The sequence below is a fragment of the Barbus barbus genome (genome assembly GCF_936440315.1).
Source record: "Barbus barbus genome assembly, chromosome: 18".
In the NCBI taxonomy this organism is placed as follows: Eukaryota; Metazoa; Chordata; class Actinopteri; order Cypriniformes; family Cyprinidae; genus Barbus; species Barbus barbus.
This window is the reverse complement of record NC_136746.1, coordinates 12,981,202-13,001,566: the sequence shown is the minus strand read 5'-3', so window position 1 is coordinate 13,001,566 and position 20,365 is coordinate 12,981,202. Positions and strand designations below refer to the sequence as shown.

Genomic DNA, 20,365 nt, shown 5'->3' with positions numbered 1-20,365 from the left:
AGAAAACATGCTCACCTAAAACAGCTCAGTACAGCATCACTGTCAGTTCACCTCCTTTTACCCTGACGATGCCAGCCAGCCTCAAGGAGATGGGTATAACCACAACAGCGTGGTGCATTCAATAACAGCATGGCTTCTATTCGAGTACAAAACATGTTTTAGAAACAGATGCCAAAGCAAATTTGTGCTGTATCTTATTTCAGAACTAAAACGATCAAAACACTTTCTTCTTTAAACACATTTTCTCCTGTGCCCATGCACTCACACCAGCACCACAAGAACAATAAATAAATAAATACGGAATATGTCGTAATTATATACCATTACATTAATAATCTTAATAAAATTAAACAAATAAGATGATCTACTTTGTAAAATGTTTTAAACATTTCATAAGTTTACTGCAAGTATTTAATATTTATAGTTGTAACCTGCCAAATATACAGTAATAATGATGATATTAGCATTAACATACAATATACAAAACATTCAAATATATAATAAATATAAAATAATTTTGATAACATCTTACAATAAAATACAATTGGTTAAAGCATTATCACTAAAAATGAACAATAATGCTTACCGTATTAATTCTGTTTTAATGTATTGTAATTTAATGTAATGTAATAAATTACAATAATATTGTTATGAATATTATTGTAATTTATGTTTGTTCATAATACATTTGTTTTCATTTACACAACTTGAAACCTGTACAAACATACTCTAAAATATCCAGTTTGGTTCCTAAAGCAATGCATCGCTGCACTACAAAACAGCAAACAATGTATTTTAGACTGTCTGTACTGATAGACAATAAGCCAAACTACAGGTAACAGGCATGCAGTGCCTTTTAATAACTACCCTCTTCCTTTTTTTCCACTCTCTCCCTCCGTTTACAGAGTATCTCGACACACTCTCTCTCTCTCTGTCCCTCTGCATCTTGACACAGCATACTGAGCTTAATCGCACATAATTGGGTGGGTGGGACAGTGGGCCGGCCCAGGCTTTGTGTGCAAAGGGCAAGTGGTCAAGTTAATGGAGCCCTTGTAGTGAACAGGGAGCTCTCTCCCTCTACTGGGATAGAGGGAGGGGACAATGGACCTCTTTCAAATCTCAAAAGACAGAGTTGGGTTCCTTTTTACCCCCCCCCCCCCCTTTTCCATAGACTGACTGACAGGATTAGCTGCATAGCGACTCTACAGCTGAGCTTCAAGTTGGCTATCAGAGCATGGGAAATGAAGAGGCCTAGAGTGACAGTCAAACTGTGAACTGAGGCACATGCCATCCGCTAGTCAAGTGACATTACAAGACATATAGTCAGGACTGAAAGTGAGAATTTTTCTAATTTAATGCAAATGTTTTCATAAATATATTAGTAGCGTAACAATTTGAGTCAAAATTGAATTGAAAAATTAACTTGAGAATAACTCAGTATTTGATTCGAACAAATAGAATATGCTTATTTGATTAATGATCTATAAATAGTGCTGATTTGTTTAAGCTTAAACAGGAAAAATAAAATCAGATTTTTAGTCCCAATATTTGACCCAACTGTTTCTAAACAAAACTGAATAATTAATTTGTACAATTGATGCATTAAATACAATGAAATAATTTTGGTATTGATCACTATAAAGATGAGCCATCACACTACAAATCAATTACACATTATATGACACAAAAAAATTAGTGGGACACAGAAGTATTCAAAACAACGATTTAATCACAGTCGTTACAAGCACCTGCAGTGTCAGTGAGAATCAATCACTTTGGACTCATCTGTGTTTTGTACAAATGTAATCACAGTGCAGAAGCACACAGCCCTGAACAATTCACAACAAACCTGAGAGCTCTGAATGAGGTGTCAGCAGCTCACCATCAGGAGAAAACAACAGTGAGGACAAAAGGGCTATAGTTTAGGGGAAAAAATTAAATCAACCAAAGATTTATTTGTTAAAATGCATAACATATTTTAAGAGTTTAACATTTAATATTTGGGTGTAAAATAATTTCTGAATTCTGAATGTACACCAAAAACCAACTTCTGTTTGCCCCTTGATTTACAAAAACAAAACTACTGAAGCTTCGTTCCACAATAAGATTAAAATAAATCAAAGGTAATTGTGACTTTTTATATCATAATTCATAGTTTATATTGAGTTAAAGTTTATATATTGCAATTCTAAGTTTGTATCTCACAATTCTTAAAAGAAAAGTTTAAGTTGCCAGATATAAACTTGTCAGAATTGAGTCAGAATCATGAGAAAAAAAAAGTCATAGTTGCCTTTTTTTTTTTATTCTCCAGTGAAAAAACATGCAGAGATGCCAGAAATCGCAATTACATTATTTATTTACTTTTTTATTCCATGGCGGAAAGGGGCATCGAAACAGAACTCCTATGAGCTGTATCTATTAATTAAATTTAAAGTTGAAAATCGTCATCATTTACTCACCCTCATATAATTTCTTTGCTTCAAGGCACATAAAAAGAGAAGTTTTGCAGAATGTCCATGCTGATCTTTTCAATACAATCAAAGCAGATGATGACCAGAGGCTGTCAAGTTCCAAAAAAGGGCAAAATAGCACCCAGTCCACCCAGCTTTCACATTATTTCAAGTCCTCCGAAGCGTTTGTGTGCAAAAAAAGACTGAAACTTAAGCTGCTATTCTCTGAAAACGAGATCTATTGTATAGAAATGACCAATTTGGACATTCTGCTACAAACAACCCATTTTACATTCTATGGTTCAAAGAAAATCAAATGGGTTTCAAAAGACATGATAAATGATAACACCATTTTCATCTCTTTATGAGGCCATTAGTCCAACATGCACAGTGAGTGCGCTCTAAACATCCAGAAGAACAGTGCTGCAGGTCTTACCAGTGGTAGTGTGACGCTGTCAAGACATCAATTCAGTCTTAGTCTGGCCTAATCTGTCATATCTTGTCAGCTATTCGATAAAAAAAAAAAAAAGCCAGGTGAGAGCATTTCACAGTGAAGCAAATAACATTCAGCGCAGCAGCATCCATCTCAACCCCTCATAACCTTTGGTGTCAGAATGAACCTTTGAATGTAGATACAGAATCAGTAGCTAACTGAGAGCTGGTGTCATTATGATAACAAGATCTCATGATCAAGACGACCCTGCGGCCTCATTTACGTCTTTGTAAAGAGGCGAAGATAGTCCTGCGAACCTGATTAGCTGTATCAGCCTCTAGAGTCGTAAATTCATAACGTTCTTCCCTGAAACATCATGTCTGATATCACGCATACTCACAGGCATTGAATGAGTTCATATCTGAGCATCACATCCAAGAGGGAGGGATGTGTTCTCCATTCCAATTTAATGCATTTCACACTGTTGTTGCACAGTAAACAGGTCAAGTACACACACACGGCAACTCACCTACATAGTCTGTTTTCACTGCACACACACACACACACACACACACAGTAGTTAAAAAAGTTATCCGAGTTGAGGAGTGTGAAAAGAGGCTGTTTAGTCCTGGCACACACACACACAGGAGCTGAGAACACAGTGGCAAAGCCGGGGTGGGCGGTACAGAAAGGCAGCCTGGCATGAGATGGCTTTGCCCAGCTCAGATCAGGGCTGGACTGGATCCGTGAGTGAGAGTGAGGAGAAAAGGATAGTGGATGTTCTCGTCGTACACTTCCTTTCCTTCCCTCTGCATCTGAAAGACAAGATTCAAAAGTTCAGAAGCAGGATGGGAAAACTACATTACTGAATCAAAAACTGAGTTACACAGATGCATGGTTTCAGAGCTATATAAATACCCATGCCAATACATTGACATTAATTCATTTAAAACATTAAAAATGCACTTCAATGACGTGAATACACTTCTTCTATGAAAGGCATATTCAAAAAATCTGGACAGATCTCATTTCATAATATAAAAAATGCCTCACTAAAGGAATGACATTCCCAAAAAGAAAACCTTAAATAGTTTGGCATATTTTATCATTTAATATAATTTTTTTTAACAAAATTGCACTGCTTTCTAATATTGTTCTAAATGAAAGGTGTGACCAACATGCTGAAAAAATATGCAGAGATATCATAAAGAGGAGACTATCATGACAAAAAATGTCAAGTGTAAAAAAGTTGTTTTGTAAAATAATCCAAGAATTTGACATTTTTATGACACAGCATGGGTTAGTTAATGTCATCTAGTGTGACAACAACTGTTATTTTAGTATGATCTATATGGTATTTAGAAAAAAAAATTATACCTACAATTTTGAGTTTTAGTAATATGTGCTTTTGTCATTTTTACTGTTTTTTTATTGCTATTTTGTCTTAAGTTACTTTTGTTTCAGTACTTTTTTTTTATTTTTTGAAAACATTAAAATGTTGCCTTGCTAACTGAAATAAGTTGTTTTGACATAATATTTATATTTATTTAAATTTCCAAAAACCATTTTAATCATTTTAGTTTGTTACAGTAACAACAACAATTCTACCCAAATACGTATTTATGAATTTTACATATAAAATTAAACATACTTTTATTTTGAGAAATATATTTAAATCCTTTTTTTATATAATGATTATATATGATTAGGATTTGGGATGATAGGGTTTGACGCACAGCCTCAATGTTCAAATGAAACTTACTCTACTGCTTTCACAACTGTTCTGACAAATTAGAGTAAGAACATTCTATTTCTGCTGCATTTCATTAAAAAAAGCTTTCTGTGATATGCCCTTCACTATTCATATGTGCAGTGCAAGAACTCCCTCTAACAAACAAGGACAAGCAGCAAGAATCCCACTAACTGCTTCATAATGGCCGGCTTAGAGTAGAGGTGTCTGCAGAGGGAATGTCATGCAGCCTTGCTGTACAATATGCCCTGTGGGTCTGCTTTTCTACCACTGTCTGAGCTCTAGAGTTGTGGCAGTACACTCAGTGCACTGCCAGTCTCTTCTGCCCTGCAGCTCAGCCCTGTCCCAACCAATCAGATCCTCCAAAATCCCAAACACTCCGCCAGCACTTAGAAAAAGAAACGTGCAGTTCATTTATGAAAACAAGATCCCTCCAAACAGCAAACACAGCTGACGTGTCAGTAGATTTTCAGAATGATTCAAATGTAATCAGGGCAAAATCGGTCACACACACAGTCACTACAAGCACTTTTTTATTTTATTTGTGGGACATTTAATGCACACGTCATTCCAACAGGATCATCATATACAGAGCTTACCAACTCTTCCATGCAGCTAAATTTATATCATTCACATGTGAAACTGAAGGCAGAAGTTTAAAGGCAAAGTTATAAACAGTATCACTGATGTAACTAAGCATCCTCCATTGACTACAAACTGAGAGAATAAACGGTTACCACTGAATGTTAAATCAGTATGAGCACCATTAAGTAATTCCCAAATGGATACACATGCTCCTTCTGTCTTACTCTAACATTCACCTCATCATCTCTGTGGCCTGAGATAAAATAAAAACAGATAAAAGGCCACTCTCTTGCCCTTGATGTGTGTTATCTCTCTCTCCACCCCTCGACACAGCAGCCAATGTTTGAACCCGTGACCTCTCTGTAATCGGGGCAGCCAGCCGACCAACACTAAGCCCAATGCGAGGACCGACACATTCACACCAACCCAGACAAGTGAGAGTGCAGTGCAAGAGAGAGTAAGATCAAATCACCTGACGGTGCCCTGCAACATACACTTAAAACCATAGGGAGCATATATGTTCCGTCTGAAGGCCACTGTAAACAGCACATGGAGCAAGAGTTCACTGATACTTTCACATGATTTGAAGAGAGAAATTTACCATTTAGTAGTCATTTCACATCATTTTAGTACTACATGAAGTGTGAAAAGGAGTTATATTGAGCTTAATTCACCTCAGGTTTCTGCACAATTGTTTGCAGGTATAAAGAAATGTCACTTGCTATTATTGTGCTATTATTATGATCAAATATCACATACAGTAAAATGAACAAATCACATTTATTTCCTTATTTATGATCATTACATTTGGGAATATAACAATAATATAATAATTAAATGTTTTTATTTAGTTTTATTTGTATTTATTTATTTATAATTATATATTTTTTATTTAAATATTAAACAGTGTTTCATTCTCCTGACATTTGGGGATTTCAGGTCAGATATATTAATATACATAATTATACAGACATTTTACATTAACTCTACAGTTCAAAGGTTTGGGATCAATAAGATCTTTAAATTGTTTTTGAAAGAAGGCTCTTATGTTAACAACATTTAATAAACTTCAAAAACACAGTGAAAAGAGTATTATTTTCAAATGTTATTAAAATGTGAAAGAAAAATCTATTTTAATACCTTTTAAAAATACAATTTATTTCTATGATGGCAAAGCTGAATTTTCAATAGTTATTACTCAAGTCTTCAGTGTCACATGGTCCTTTAGAAATCTTTATAATATGCTGATTTGCTGCAAAAAAAAAAGCATTTCTTATCATTATAAATGTTGAAAATGGTTGTACTATTTAATGTTTTTGTGGAAACTGAGATGCATTTTTTCGAGACTCTTCAGTTCAACAGAGCAGCATTTATTTGAAGTTGAAATCTTATAAGATTTGACAATGTCAGTCAATGTTTTTTATTGATTTAATGTGTCCTTGCAATCTATCTATCTATCTATCCATCCATCCATCCATCCATACATCCTTCCATCCATCCATCTATATAATATACCAAACACTTCTCATCTGCCATGACTGAAGTGCTGCAGAGTGTTCCATATGAATGAATTTCGTCAAATTAGAAGACCAAAATATATAGACATGCTTCAAGTGAACACTGCATAGGGAGCTTATGAATTAGAACACAGCTAGGGAGCGTGCACATGGAATTTAGGATTGAGAGAGGCCAGAAGGAAAGAGAGAGCGCACAAGAAAAGTGTTAGAGAGTGATATAGCAAAGAAGCTTAGAAAGAGAGAGAGAGAGGAAGGGGGGGGAAAAGGCAGCGAGCTTGCAAAGGTGAAAAGTTTAACAGGCAAAGCTGTTCCTCCTGATCACAGCCTGCTAATCAGCTTCATGGGTGGCTGGATAAATCGGCTCCTACTTTTTAATCGCACGGCTGCCAAGATGCAAGTTATTTATTTTATTGCTGCTTTTCCCTCCCTCTCCTCGTTCCCCCTCAGCCTGCTTTCTGCATCGAGGAGAGCGAGAGGTGTTCTTTAGAAAGCACGGGATGAAACGGACAACCGGATGCTCGCGCTACAGGCCCCAGAAATGGATAGATTCGGGTGTTAAACGCGCCAAGAGCAGATATGGCCAGACAGACAGCTGGAAGTTGGGAGGATGTAGAGAGATTAAGTTAATATGTGTATGTATATGTGTGGGTGTGAACAGGGGATGACTGAATTAAAATTCATGACTCACTTCATAACCATTTGAGTAACAAGATTAAGATGGCCGAGTAGAAAATAGCTGCATTATCAGGCGGCTTGCAGTCCTCCAGCTGCTGGTGCTCTATTCCAGAACAGTGGGGATAAGAGGATAACACACAGCCCCCTCGCCACGTCCCCACACCGCTGAGAGCCCCATCCGCGGCTGGCCTGCGCACACGGGAGGGAGGGAGGCAGGGAGGAGATTTAGGGTCTTAAAGGAAACACTTCAATCTCCAAGACATCAGAGGCTGGCTGGATGTGAGGAGCGACAGGCGACCATAGGTGTAAGTCCGGGAGGGGCCCGTAGACGCTGCTACAATAGAAGACTGTGATTTGGGATTCTGAAGGAGGTGGGGCATGTGATCTATTGTCTGCTGCGCATTTCTTTGTGCACTTCGTTTCTTACGTTCTCACCCAGCGCACAATCGCAGGGGGCAGGGTGTTCATCAGAAGATAAGAAAGAGGAATTAATCACTTTGAGATATGATGAGGGCACTTCAGCTCGCCCCTCGTATCACACACACAGCTGACGGCAAACCGAGAGTAAAGACGCACGCACACAGGCGTGAACAGCGGGACTCTTGACTCAGCTATCTCGGCCCCTTGCTGCTCATGTCATTATCCGCACAGAAACACAGCAGGTGGTTGGGCTCAAAAAGATCCCGTTAGACTTCAGGTGCATCGGAGAAACATGAGGAAAAGGTGAATGCATTAGCTAGTTGGGTGTGTGCAAATGGGCAAGAGTGGCACCATTTTGACTCATCTGGACAGTACTTAAAGGCGCTGTGAGCGATTTCACACATTTTGCTTGCTTCCAACACTGAATACATTCGCTGCCCGTAGTATCAGCCATGTGGCCTCTCTGCAAAATGGTTCACAGGTAGAGAGGATTTCTGGTTGGCTACAAATAAAATCACAGCTCGCTCACCTAAAAGCTGGAACACACTATACTAATTGGAATAGATTTTAAAACACAAGGCATCATACGCTTGCCAACTTTGTAAATGGTTACGGATAAAAACGAAATATCATACACTAAACAACACTATAGATTTTCCAAAGTCATTCCAAACACACAAACTTACACTGAAACATGTGCCTTGTTGCTAAAAGACACATGAAAAATGCAAACTATATGTTTTGTAAAATAAGCTCAATATATCAAACATAATCATAGTCTGAAACTAGAAAATTGGAGTACACTACTCGATTTTTTTGTGAAATCTGTCAATTCCGACTGCCTAAAATCTGCAGACTGGCTCTGACTTTTGACAATGTGTGTTGACAAAAATCTGTACAAATCTAAATTTAAAAAGAAATGACTCTTTCTAATGATTATGCATTAAAGTGGCGTTTGTTATGCATTTAAGTGTTTTGCTAGATAAGAAGAGCACTGTAAGAAAAAAAATCATTGAAAAATGGAAGAGATACTGGTCATTTTCTGCCAGGACATTATCTGTTACATTATCTGTTATTTTCACCCTATGCATAATTCAAAATATGAGTAAAATCAGTATGGAAAGTTTCTTCATATTAACACTGTACATCGGGCTGTTTTTTTTATTGACTTTGTGTAAGGGCTTAAAACTTTCCACTTAAGCTGCTGTATTAGGCCTGTTCATGCTTAGTAAGGGGAAATTAAATAAAAAAACACTTATTTTTCCACTCTAGGGCTTCTATGTACACCATAATTCTGCATTTCTCTTTCTCTCTCCTTCTGTCCTCTCGCTTGACGGCTCTAAATTCAAACAGTCTTTCCTTGGTAGTCACAATGACCCCTCAGCGTTTTTCTGCCCAGCCATGTCCATCACTTCAGAAATAAAGTTCCAATCACTCAGCCCTAGAGTCCTGCTGACAGGCCCATTTTCCTCAGGCATGGGCAGGGCCGCCACTGTTAGGCCTGTGGGGCATAATGGGTCCTCACAGCTTCTTCGGTAACCAAAAATGGCAGCCATGGCTGTGCTATCGGTGCCAGTTAACCAGCTGGACGGCACTGCTGCTTTGACCTGGGTACGGTATTTGTGCTTTCAGGCAGGGGGGAAGGAGTTGCACCCTGTCCCATTCATTTAGAGTTTCTCAGAAAGACAGCTTTTGAGTTCTAAGAGTCCATTTAGAGCTTAAGCTTTCAGACTCCCTGTTCCTGCTGACACAGCATACTGTACTTCAGTGAAGCGTTCAAAACACAAATTTAGAGCACAGACAAAGGCGGTGGCAAATGCAGTCACACTGAAAACTTTGACTCTCAACTTTCTGATACTTTAAAACATTTACACACCCTTACATATACAATACACACCTTCAGGTGAAGGTCCCACAAGTGTGAGTCGTAGTTGTCATAGCGACACACTCTCAGGCCTGCGTTTTCTGCCAGTCTGCAGAATTCTGCCAGCGTGTCTCCTCTGGTAGGGGCAAATACTAGAGCCGTGCCCTAAAGGGACAAAACACAAATATACACAGTGTAGAGACACTTTAGTAGTTTTAGCACTGAAGACAAATTGTGCATCTGGTAGCATAAGTAAAATTATACAATATGTATGTTTGAAGACCACATTAAAATACTTTGTCATTAACCAGGTAAGGACCTCCTTTTATGGTATAGAAACAATTTTCACTCAGAAATTACTAGTACATTTCACAAGTAACACACTAAATTAAATGTAATATTTTTAAGAAGAAAAGCTGAGAGTTTTTCCCTTGTTAAACATACTGCAATAATCTAATCTATAATGCAATCTAATCTAATTATTATTATTAGAAAAAATTGTATATATACACATACACACACACACACACACACACACACACACTGTCACATGTTGGTGTTTAGTTCCTGTTTGTCCTTATTTGGTCGGTTTCCTGTCATTAGTTAATCATCATTTATTCCATTCACCTGTTTTGTATTAATCATCTCGTTTGCTCCTTTGTTCCAGTCCCTTTATAAGTCCTCAGTTCTTTCTTAGTCTTTGTCTTGGTTTAATGTTTACAATGGTCAATGTTTGTTGAAGCCTATTAAATACTCCTTTACGTCTACTCCTGTCTTAATGTGCTCACCTCTACAACCACGCACCGTTACAGAAACCAAGACTTAACCGAAGATGGAGATCACAGAGCCATCCTGGCCCACCGAGATCTCCCATTGCCAGAGTTTGCGCGAGAGTTCAGCAGGATCTCCGTCTGGACGGGGCTGAAAGACGGCACGCTGAACTCATTGTTCTGAATCGGGGCTAATTACCATCGCCCTGTGGACCTCCCAGACACCACCGGACTCAGCTGGAGGGAAGGAATCCTCTAGTATCTGGAGAGTGTCCTGCCCCGCTCCAGAACCAACTCGCTGACCGCAGCTTGCCGTCCGCGGCTCCGAAGTCAAGCCCACCTTCGTCCGCGACTCTCCCTCGTCCTCTGCCGCCGTTCGCGGCCAACCCAGGCCCGCCGTCAGAGGGTATGGCAAGCCCGCCGGCCATTGTTCACCCAAGGCCAGTCCTGCCATGGCCTCCCAAGCTCCCTGATCTGCCCTGGCCTCCCAAGTCCCCAGATCCGCCCCGGGCTCCCGAGTCCCCTGAGCCGCTATGGCTCCCGGAATCCCCTGATCTGCCCTGGCCTCCCGAGTCCCCTGATCCGCCATGGCTCCCTGTATCTCCTGATCCATCCTGGAGGCTAACCTTGTCTCCGCCCTGTTCTGGCCCTGCTCCAGCCTCCAGGGCGCACCTTCCGGGAGGGGGGGCCATAACTGTCATGTGTTGGTTTCAGTTTAGTTCCTGTTTGTCCTTATTTGGTCGATTTCCTGTCATTAGTTAATCATTGTTTATTCCATTCACCTGTTTTGTATTAATCATCTAGTTTGTTCCAGTCCTCAGTTCTCCCTTAGTCTTTGTCTTGGTTTAATGTTTACAATGGTCAATGTGTCGAGTTTTGGGAAGTCGTGGCCTAATGGTTAGAGAGTCGGACTTGTAATCCAAAGGTTGCGGGTTCGAGTCTCTGGCCGGCAGGAATTGTAGGTGGGGGCAGTGAATGTCCAGCGCTCTCTCCACCCTCAATACCACGACTGAGGTGCCCTTGAGCAAGGCACCGAACCCCCAACTGCTCCCCGGGCGCTGCAGCATAAAATGACTGCCCACTGCTCCGGGTGTATGTTCACGGTGTGTGTGTGTTCACTGCTGTGTGTGTGCACGTTGGACGGGTTAAATGCAGAGCACGAATTCCGAGTATGGGTCACCATACTTGGCTGAATGTCACTTCACTGTCACTTCACTTCAATGTGTGTTGAAGCCTATTAAATACTCCTTTATGTCTACTCCTGTCTTTGTGCGCTTACCTCTACAATCACGCACCGTTACACACACACACACACACACACACATACGTGGTCAGAATTGTTGGTACCCTAGGTAAATATGATCAAAGGACGCTGTGAAAATAAATCTGCATTGTTAATCCTTTTTATCTTTTAGTTAAAAAAAATAAATCACAAAAATTGAAGCTTTCATTGGATAATAAAAATTTTAAATGGGGGGAAATATCATTATGAAATGTTTTTTCTCAAATACATGTTGGACACAATTACTAGTACCCCTAGAAATTCTTATGAGTAAACTATATCTGAAATATATTCCCATTCATATTCACAATTTTGAGCACACCAGCGTGATTATGAACATGAAATTATCCAGCCATGACTTCCTGTTTCACAGAAATATAAATAGGAGGGAAAACAAAGGCCAAATTCCAAATTAACCACGCAATGAGAAAAAACAAAAAATATATTTCTGATGTGCAGCAAAAGATAATTGGGCTACACAAATTAGAAAGTGGCTTTAAGAAAAGAGCTAGAGCAGTGATAATTCCTATTTCTACCATCCGGGCAATAATTAAGAATTTCCAATCAACAGAAAATCTGTTATGAATCTGCCTGGAAGAGGACGTGTGTCTATATCGTCCTAATGCATGGTGAGGAGGAAAGTTTGAGTGGCTAAAGACTCTTCAAGGACCACAGCTGGAGAATTGCAGAAAAAGGTTGAGTTTCGGGGTCAGAAAACCTTAAAGAAAAAAAAGATCAAACAGCACCTACGTCACCACATGTTGTTTGGGAGGGCTTCAAGGAAAAGAATGAAGAAAAGAAAATGCTTTCACCAAAAAACAAACTCCAGCATATTCAGCTGTCAGACACAACTGGAACTTCAAATGAGACTGGCTTCTATGGTCAGATATAACTAAAATTTTTTGCTTTTTTAGCAGCAAACACTCAAGATAGGTTTAGTGAACACAGGGATAAAAAAGTACCCCCATATGTACCCCAGCACTTTTAGAGTTTCATCCCCCCATCGGGTGTGTGGGTCACCATAATGACTGCCCAACCCAGGAAGTGCGCAGGCTCTATCCCCGCGCCATCTTTGAGCTTTTTGTAAACAATAGCATAGCATAGCGAAGCTAAGCTAACTGAAGCTAATGAGTTGCGTTGGAGCCTAGGCAAAGCTATTAGCATTGAAGGCCAGCGATTAGCACCTAGCATTTTGGTAGCCTATGAGTTGGGATGCAGTGTATGTTTGCAGTGTGGTTTGAATTGTTAACCCTCTTACAGCTGAACTGTAGCTCACGCTAAGACTGTTCATATTTCTCTCTCTTCCTCTCTGCATTCATTCATGTTATCTCTCATTTGAAAGGACTTTAACAAATGCAAACTTAAATAAACCATTGCTGTGCAAGGCAGCTAATTATCATAGGAAGTTAGCCAAGCGATCTCACAGGTGGTTTTGATAAAGCATTTATTTAAGATTGGTCTTTCCCCCTTGTAGCTAGACGCAGTAAACTGCCACAGCTATTGGGGTTTATTATAAATTAATGCTGGGCCTTAGCCTCATTGCTTTGATAGGAAGATAATTAATTTAATTGTAATTGTGCTCATGATTTTAAGGATATCAGTGGATGAATTGCTATTAAATATTTGAAATTGATCATTTAATTTCATAACTAATCCCAGATTTGAAATTAAATTAATTTCATTAAAATAATTTCAATTCCTGATTCCACATAGACTGATTGAGATAATTTTGTGTGCTCTGATAATTTAACAATAACATTAAGATCTTAATTATTAGCTATCAAAGTGTTTGATTTTCTGGCCCGGGAAAATTAAAAAATTTCCTTTATAAGTAATTGAGACGGTACAGATTAATTTGTTCTGATGGTTCTAATGACAAAAGGAGGAATTAGTAATTTGTTAGGCTTAGGGATACGAAATTTGGGATGTGGAATTTGTCATTTAATTTCATAATTAATTACGAATTTGAAAATTCTAATTCAATTTAATAATTAATTACAGTTCCTGTTTCCATACTGTTTCCAGTTGTTATTGCGCGTATAATTTTAATGACAAACATCATTAAGGTCTTAATATTGACTGAGGTACATTGGATTCCGGGTCCTCGCTGACAGGATAGCTCCCAAGATTTAGCCCCGCCCCTCTTCAGGCCAGCGGTCAGTGACGTGCCTCACCTGAGTCCCAGCTCGGTTGTGCCAAAAGCCATAGCTGTTTGAGAGGCTCACTGCAATATGGTGGGGACGGAGTGTTCGGTAGGACCCTTACAGGAGCTCACCTGGTGCGCTCGGGCGGTGGGCCTTGCTGCTGAACGCCACTGGACCAATGTACACTTCTCACAAAGCCTAGGGTATAAGAACTTTCTAATTAGGGAAAACCTAAGTAGCAAAACTCCAAAAGAAAAAATTAGGGTTTTCTCAACGCTTAGGCCAGTGTGTTTTATCCGACTAAAACAGCAAAGCCAAACCCCTAAGTGCACCGAATCAACAGCGACCAAAACATCCAACAAAGCCTCTGAATAATCAAAAACCGGAAAAAAATTGTCCGGTGTGTGTTGCCTTATGTCCAGTAGTTCGTCTCTGGTAAAACTGACAGTAAGAGAATGACTAAACACAGAACAAACAAACAAAAACAACAAAAGTACGGGAGCGTTCCACACCACAGCAGCCATACGCGGCGCCATCTTGATTAGGGATGGACTGGTCTGAGGAACCATCGTCGGTATGGACTGGTCTGAGGAACATCACCATGTACAAGACACCACCCCCACAGTCTGTGGAGAATCAACAACTGGCTGACGATCTCAATGTGTTTTACTGCAGATTTGAAAAGGCCAGACTGACACCCAGCACCCGCTCTGATCTGCACTTCACACATTCACCTTCCCCCCCTGCAACCCCCCTTACTCCCTCCCCCACCATTCTACCTGCGTTTAAAGTCTGTGTAGAGGATGTGAACCGGGTCTTCAGAAAACAGAAATCTAGGAAAGCTTCAGGACCAGACGGTATTTCACCTGCCTGTCTAAAAGTCTGTGCTGACCAATTGGCCCCCATCTTTACACAAATCTTCAACAGATCTCTGGAGCTGTGTGAAGTTCCCTGTTGCTTCAAACGCTCCACCATCATTCCCGTCCCCAAAAAGACCAAAATCACTGGACTTAATGACTACAGACCTGTCGCACTCACGTCTGTGGTGATGAAGTCACTTGAGAGACTGGTCCTGGCCTACCTGAAGGACATCACTAGACCCTTGCTGGATCCTCTTCAGTTTGCCTATAGAGCAAACAGGTCTGTGGATGACGCTGTCAATATGGGACTGCATTACATCCTGCAACACCTCGACAAACCTGGGAATTATGCAAGGATCTTATTTGTGGACTTCAGCTCGGCCTTCAATACCATCATACCTGACCTTCTCTCAGACAAACTGAGACAGCTCTCTGTGCCCTCCTCCATCTGTCAGTGGATCACCAGCTTCCTGACAGACAGGCAGCAGCTAGTGAGGCCGGGCAAACTCACATCCAGGACTCTCACCATCAGCACTGGCGCCCCTCAGGGTTGCTTTCTCTCCCCACTGCTCTTCTCCCTCTACACGAATGACTGCACATCAAAGGACCCCTCTGTCAAGCTCCTGAAGTTTGCGGACGACACTACAGTCATAGGCCTCATCAAGGACGGGAAGTTGAGCAGCTGGCTGTCTGGTGCAGTCTTAACAACCTGGAGCTGAACACGCTCAAAACTGTGGAGATGATAGTGGACTTCAGGAGAAACCCCCCTGCTCTCCCCCCACTCACCATCATGAACAGCACTGTGACTTCAGTAGAGTCATTCAGATTCCTGGGAACCACCATCTCCAAGGACCTGAAGTGGGACAATCACATTGACTCTATTGAGAAAAAGGCCCAGCAGAGGCTGTATTTCCTCCGCCAGCTAAGGAAGTTCAACCTGCCTCAGGAGCTGCTGAAACAGTTCTACTCTGCAATCATCGAGTCTGTCCTATGTTCTTCTATACCTGTTTGGTTCAGCTACCAAAACAGACACCAGAAGACTACAACGGACAGTTAGGACTGCTGAGAGAATTATCGGTGCCCCTCTGCCCAGCCTCCAAGAACTTTACACCTCCAGAGTGAGGAAAAGGGCTAAGAAAGTCACTCTGGACCCCTCACACCCAGCTCACTCTCTCTTTGTACTGTTGCCCTCTGGCCGGCGCTACAGATCACTGAGCACCAGAACAGCCAGACACAAGAACAGTTTTTTCCCCCAGGCCGTATCCCACCTGAACAACACATAACACACCCCGGTACTGTACATCTGTAAATAACTCATCAAACCTTCATCTGTACATAGGATACATGCACATTCACAGTTCTGTCTATGGTCATGTCTCTTTTCTGTATATTTTTATTTTTATTACTATTGTTATTCTTAATTATTGTATATTCTCTTCATTAGTGTTCTTTATCACCTTAATTATATGTTGTCTGCACTATGTTTGTACTTTCTGTACTGGAAGCTCATAACACCAAGACAAATTCCTTGTGTGTGCAAACACACTTGGCAATAAAGCTCTTTCTGATTCTGATTCTGATTCTTTTACAATCCTCTGACTAGAAGCAACCTTCTAACATCAGACTTAAAAAAAGAAAAAAAAAAGAAGAAGGAAATCTAATATCAGAAAGAGATATTTTGTTCTTGTCCCTCTCCGTCACTTTGGCATTAGCCTAACCTTCGCCCCTGAAAAAAAAAGGAAAAGGTGAAGCTTCCAATTATTACCCTGTTCCTTGCTCTGTTGGTGTCTTCTTCTCTTTATTTGTTCTCTATCTGTGCTCAATTTTTCCCCACAGAGGCTAAAAATTAGAAGCACGCCCCCCAGAGGACCACAGTCAGAGAGAACCACACTCACCTGCTTAATACACACCCAACAGTAGTACACACTCTACATTGCATATCTACACCCCTTGTTTATTTGTTTTGTTTTGTTTTTCTCTTCAAGGTCTGTGTCAGTTGTGGTTCGAGATCTCACTCTACACGCCAGAACATGTCTTGCACAACAGAACATGTCGGTCACTGGGAGGATCTGGAAACATGGCTAAGTGTTGCGACAGACAGCCTCCTCCCTAAGTTTGCTGAAACACTCAAACATCAGACACAGGACCAGCTGGATGACAACATAAGCCTCATGGCACAAGACTTAAGTCAAAACTACGATCACCACTTACAATCTGACTTTGCTGCAGTTGGAATTGAACTGCTGGTTCGTTTGGCCAGAGGAGAACTGGCCCCCCGACTGAGCCTGGTTTCTCCCAAGGTTTTTTTCTCCATTCGGTCACCGATGGAGTTTTGGTTCCTTGCCGCTGTCGCCTCTGCCTTGCTTAGTTGGGGACACTTCATTTCCAGCGATATCATCGACCTGATTGCAAAGACCCTATTTAAAGTGAACTGAGCTGGATGATGACATCACTGAATTCAATAATGAAATGCATTTAAATTTAAATCTTTTTTTTATCTTTTCATTTTACATTATTGACACACTATTTTCCTTTTTTGATATTGTGCAGTTGCTTTGACACAATTTACATTGTTAAAAGCGCTATATAAATAAAGGTGACTTGACTTAATAGACTTCAAGCACCTAAAGATGTGGACACAAGTCCGTGAACCTCTCGCCTGCCAGTCATTAGACTCCAACGAGTCGCAGTGTCAAGTCACAGACACTGCCCCTAAGTCACTGATTGATGACGCAGTATCAAAGTCAGGATTTGGACCAAGCACAAACATCAGTGTCCGACGCGGCACTAGCCCTGTGGGCAGAGAACTCAGCCATCAGCCTGAAGCTATTCAGAACACTGAAGCAAAGACATCAGTCTACCACATGTCGCCAAGCATAGCCGCTTCCCTCTCAGTCCCTGGTCAATAACCATGGCCACCTCCAAGATCATCTGCGCTCTGGACATACGATGGAACAACAGACATCTGAGTCACTACTTCCTCGTTGTCCCAGACCTGCCTCATGACATCTACATTGGAGCGGATATCATGGTCCGGCTCAATGCTTGCATTGATACTGTAAACGACATCATATGGGCTCTCGTCACACCATCTGACAACTTCAGTCAACCTCAAGAACCTTCAATCTGGTCAAACCATGCCAGACGCATGCGCTATGATCACGGAGCAAGAAGCCACAATACCTGCCTACATCAAGAGTGTCAGCGTCCGCCTCAACATGCAACCTGCCCAAACTCTCAACAGTAAGCTAGGCTTCTTCCAACCTTCCAGGACCTGCCTGAAACTAGGACTGACCCTGGAAGCCACACCTCTCATCGAAGTGTCATCTCGTGTTGTGTATGTGTTGTTCAACAACTGTACGGCCCAAGACATCCACTTTCCCAAAGCCAATCACCTGGGATGGCTCATCAGCCAGGCATTCCACGACTTTGATCTAATAATACCTGTCATAGGCCCTATACTGGCACAACTAATGTCAGACGAATATGACGACACTGTAACATTCACAAAACCCCATGAAATCATTGCCATCACTTCCATTCTGCTGGTGTCCAGAGAAAGTGTCTGCTGTTCAGAACTAACAGATGACATTCATCTCGCTGTCTACACTGTCTCAATACAGCCTGCGACAGAGTCACCTACACAGGTTACCATTGGGGCCCAAAGCCCCTCAAATGACTTAACTGCAGAAGAACCCTACTCCGGGTTCGACGCACAAATTCAACAGATCCTAAGTGAGGCGGATGCCCTCCATGGTGAAGTGGATCGCCAAGGACTCAAACAGGCTCTGCACAAGTACAAGGACTCCTTCGCAAAGGATTCCCTGGATTGTGGACTGACCAACATCCACACTGTGCGCATCCTGACAAACCCAAATGTGCCACCCACATTTGTGCGACAGTACAAGATTCCAATACCGTCATATGAGCCAGTGCAAGAAATTGTTGACTCCATGCTGAAAAAGGGGGTCATTTGGCCCTGTAACAGCACATACTCTGCCCCGATATGGCCAGTCCTAAAACCCAACGGCAAATGGCGGCCCACCATCGACTATCGCAAGTTGAATCAGCAAATACCATTGTCACGATGGCCTATGACCCAACTGGACCAAGAAATTCCCAAAATCAAAGGCTCGACGATCCTGTCCACACTGGACGTCGCCTCCGGGTTCTGGACGATCCCTGTCCATCTCGATGAACAACACAAGCTGGCATTCACCTTTGGCAATCAACAGTACACCTTCACCCGGTGCCCCTTCGGCTATGCCAACTCACCAGCAGAATTCAACATCTTCCTGAACAAAGCAAGGTTGTAGGTAAACCTTGTCTACATAGATGATCTTTTACTGAAAAGCTCAAGTGTGAAAGACCACCTCAAGGAAATCGATCATGTCCTAAACCAGCTGACAACGGCCGGAGCCAAGATCGCCCTTCACAAAGGACAGTGGTGCAAAACCAAGGTGAACTATGTTGGACTGCTTGTAGGAAGAAACGGCATCGAGCCACAGTCTAACCGCACCCAAGCAATCCAAAGCATAAAGACGCTGTCTAACATCTCTGAGCTGCGAAGCTTTCTGGGAGTGTGCAATTACTCAAGACAGTTCATCGAAAACTACACCGACATTGCGCGACCACTAACCTCCCTCCTAAAAAAAAAAAAAAAAAGAAAAAAGGATGATCCCTTCGTTTGGACGGAAGCCCAGGACACAGCGATGAGCCAGCTCAAACAGCGCCTGTGCTCTGCTCCGTGCCTGGCTTACCCAGACCAGGGAAAGAATTCTATCTGGACGCTGGATTCTCTAATCATTGCCTCAGCGCAGGCCTATACCAGCTCCATGACAAAGACAAGCGAGTGGTCGCTTCCCCCAGAATGCAAGTTTTATAAGTGCGAAAAGGCGTTGCTTTGCACTGTGTGGGCTATCCACCGTTTCTCCAATTACATCAATGCACAGAAAAGTCATCATCGAGACTTGTCACCTTCCTCAACAGTCAACGAATCAGAGATGGCGTGGTGACCAACGCACGCATAGCTACCTGGCTAATGACACTCCAAGGAAGGAAGGTTGAGGCAAGATATGCCCAGAACTACAAATCCTCACTTGGAAACGGGCTAGCGTCCCGCCAACATTGTTCAACGGATATGCTGTACACCTCAGTGGAACCTAAAGAACCGCCACAACCTCAACTGACAAATCACAGGTACTTCAAGGACAATGTGTGTGAAGGGATACCCACAGCATATGTCGATGGCTGCTCCTACAACTACATGGGCAATTTAAAAGCGGGAGCGGTCTGGTTCAACAACAACCCTTGCCCACCGCAACAATTCAACTTAGGCCCTCGCTCATTGCAAAACCCAGAAATAGCAGCCATCCTCATCACACCACAAATGGCTGCATCCCACAACATCAAAGAACTCCTCATCTGCACCAATTCAAACTACGCCCGTCTCAGCTTCACCTACCATTTAGCTGGATGGAAACAGAATGGATTCAAGACAGCTAACAACAAGCCTGTCAAGCACCAGGAACTCTTCCAAGCAGGCGATGCCATTGTCACTGAACATGACATTGTCGTTTACTGGAAAAAGGTTTGAGGTCATTCACGTCAACCAG

General features: G+C 41.7%; 1 protein-coding gene across 1 annotated transcript in view; it reads right to left on the bottom strand.

Moving 5' to 3' along the window:
- Positions 1 to 1,713: 1,713 nt before the first annotated feature.
- Positions 1,714 to 20,365, bottom strand: part of camkmt (calmodulin-lysine N-methyltransferase) — a 124,314-nt gene continuing 105,662 nt past the window's right edge. The window contains exons 10-11 of the mRNA XM_079440106.1: positions 9,728 to 9,859; positions 1,714 to 3,698 (exon numbers count right to left, since the gene is read on the bottom strand). Coding sequence (XP_079296232.1) covers positions 3,606 to 3,698; positions 9,728 to 9,859 — 225 coding nt within the window. The 3' untranslated portion in view covers positions 1,714 to 3,605. The remainder of the gene's footprint in view (positions 3,699 to 9,727; positions 9,860 to 20,365) is intronic.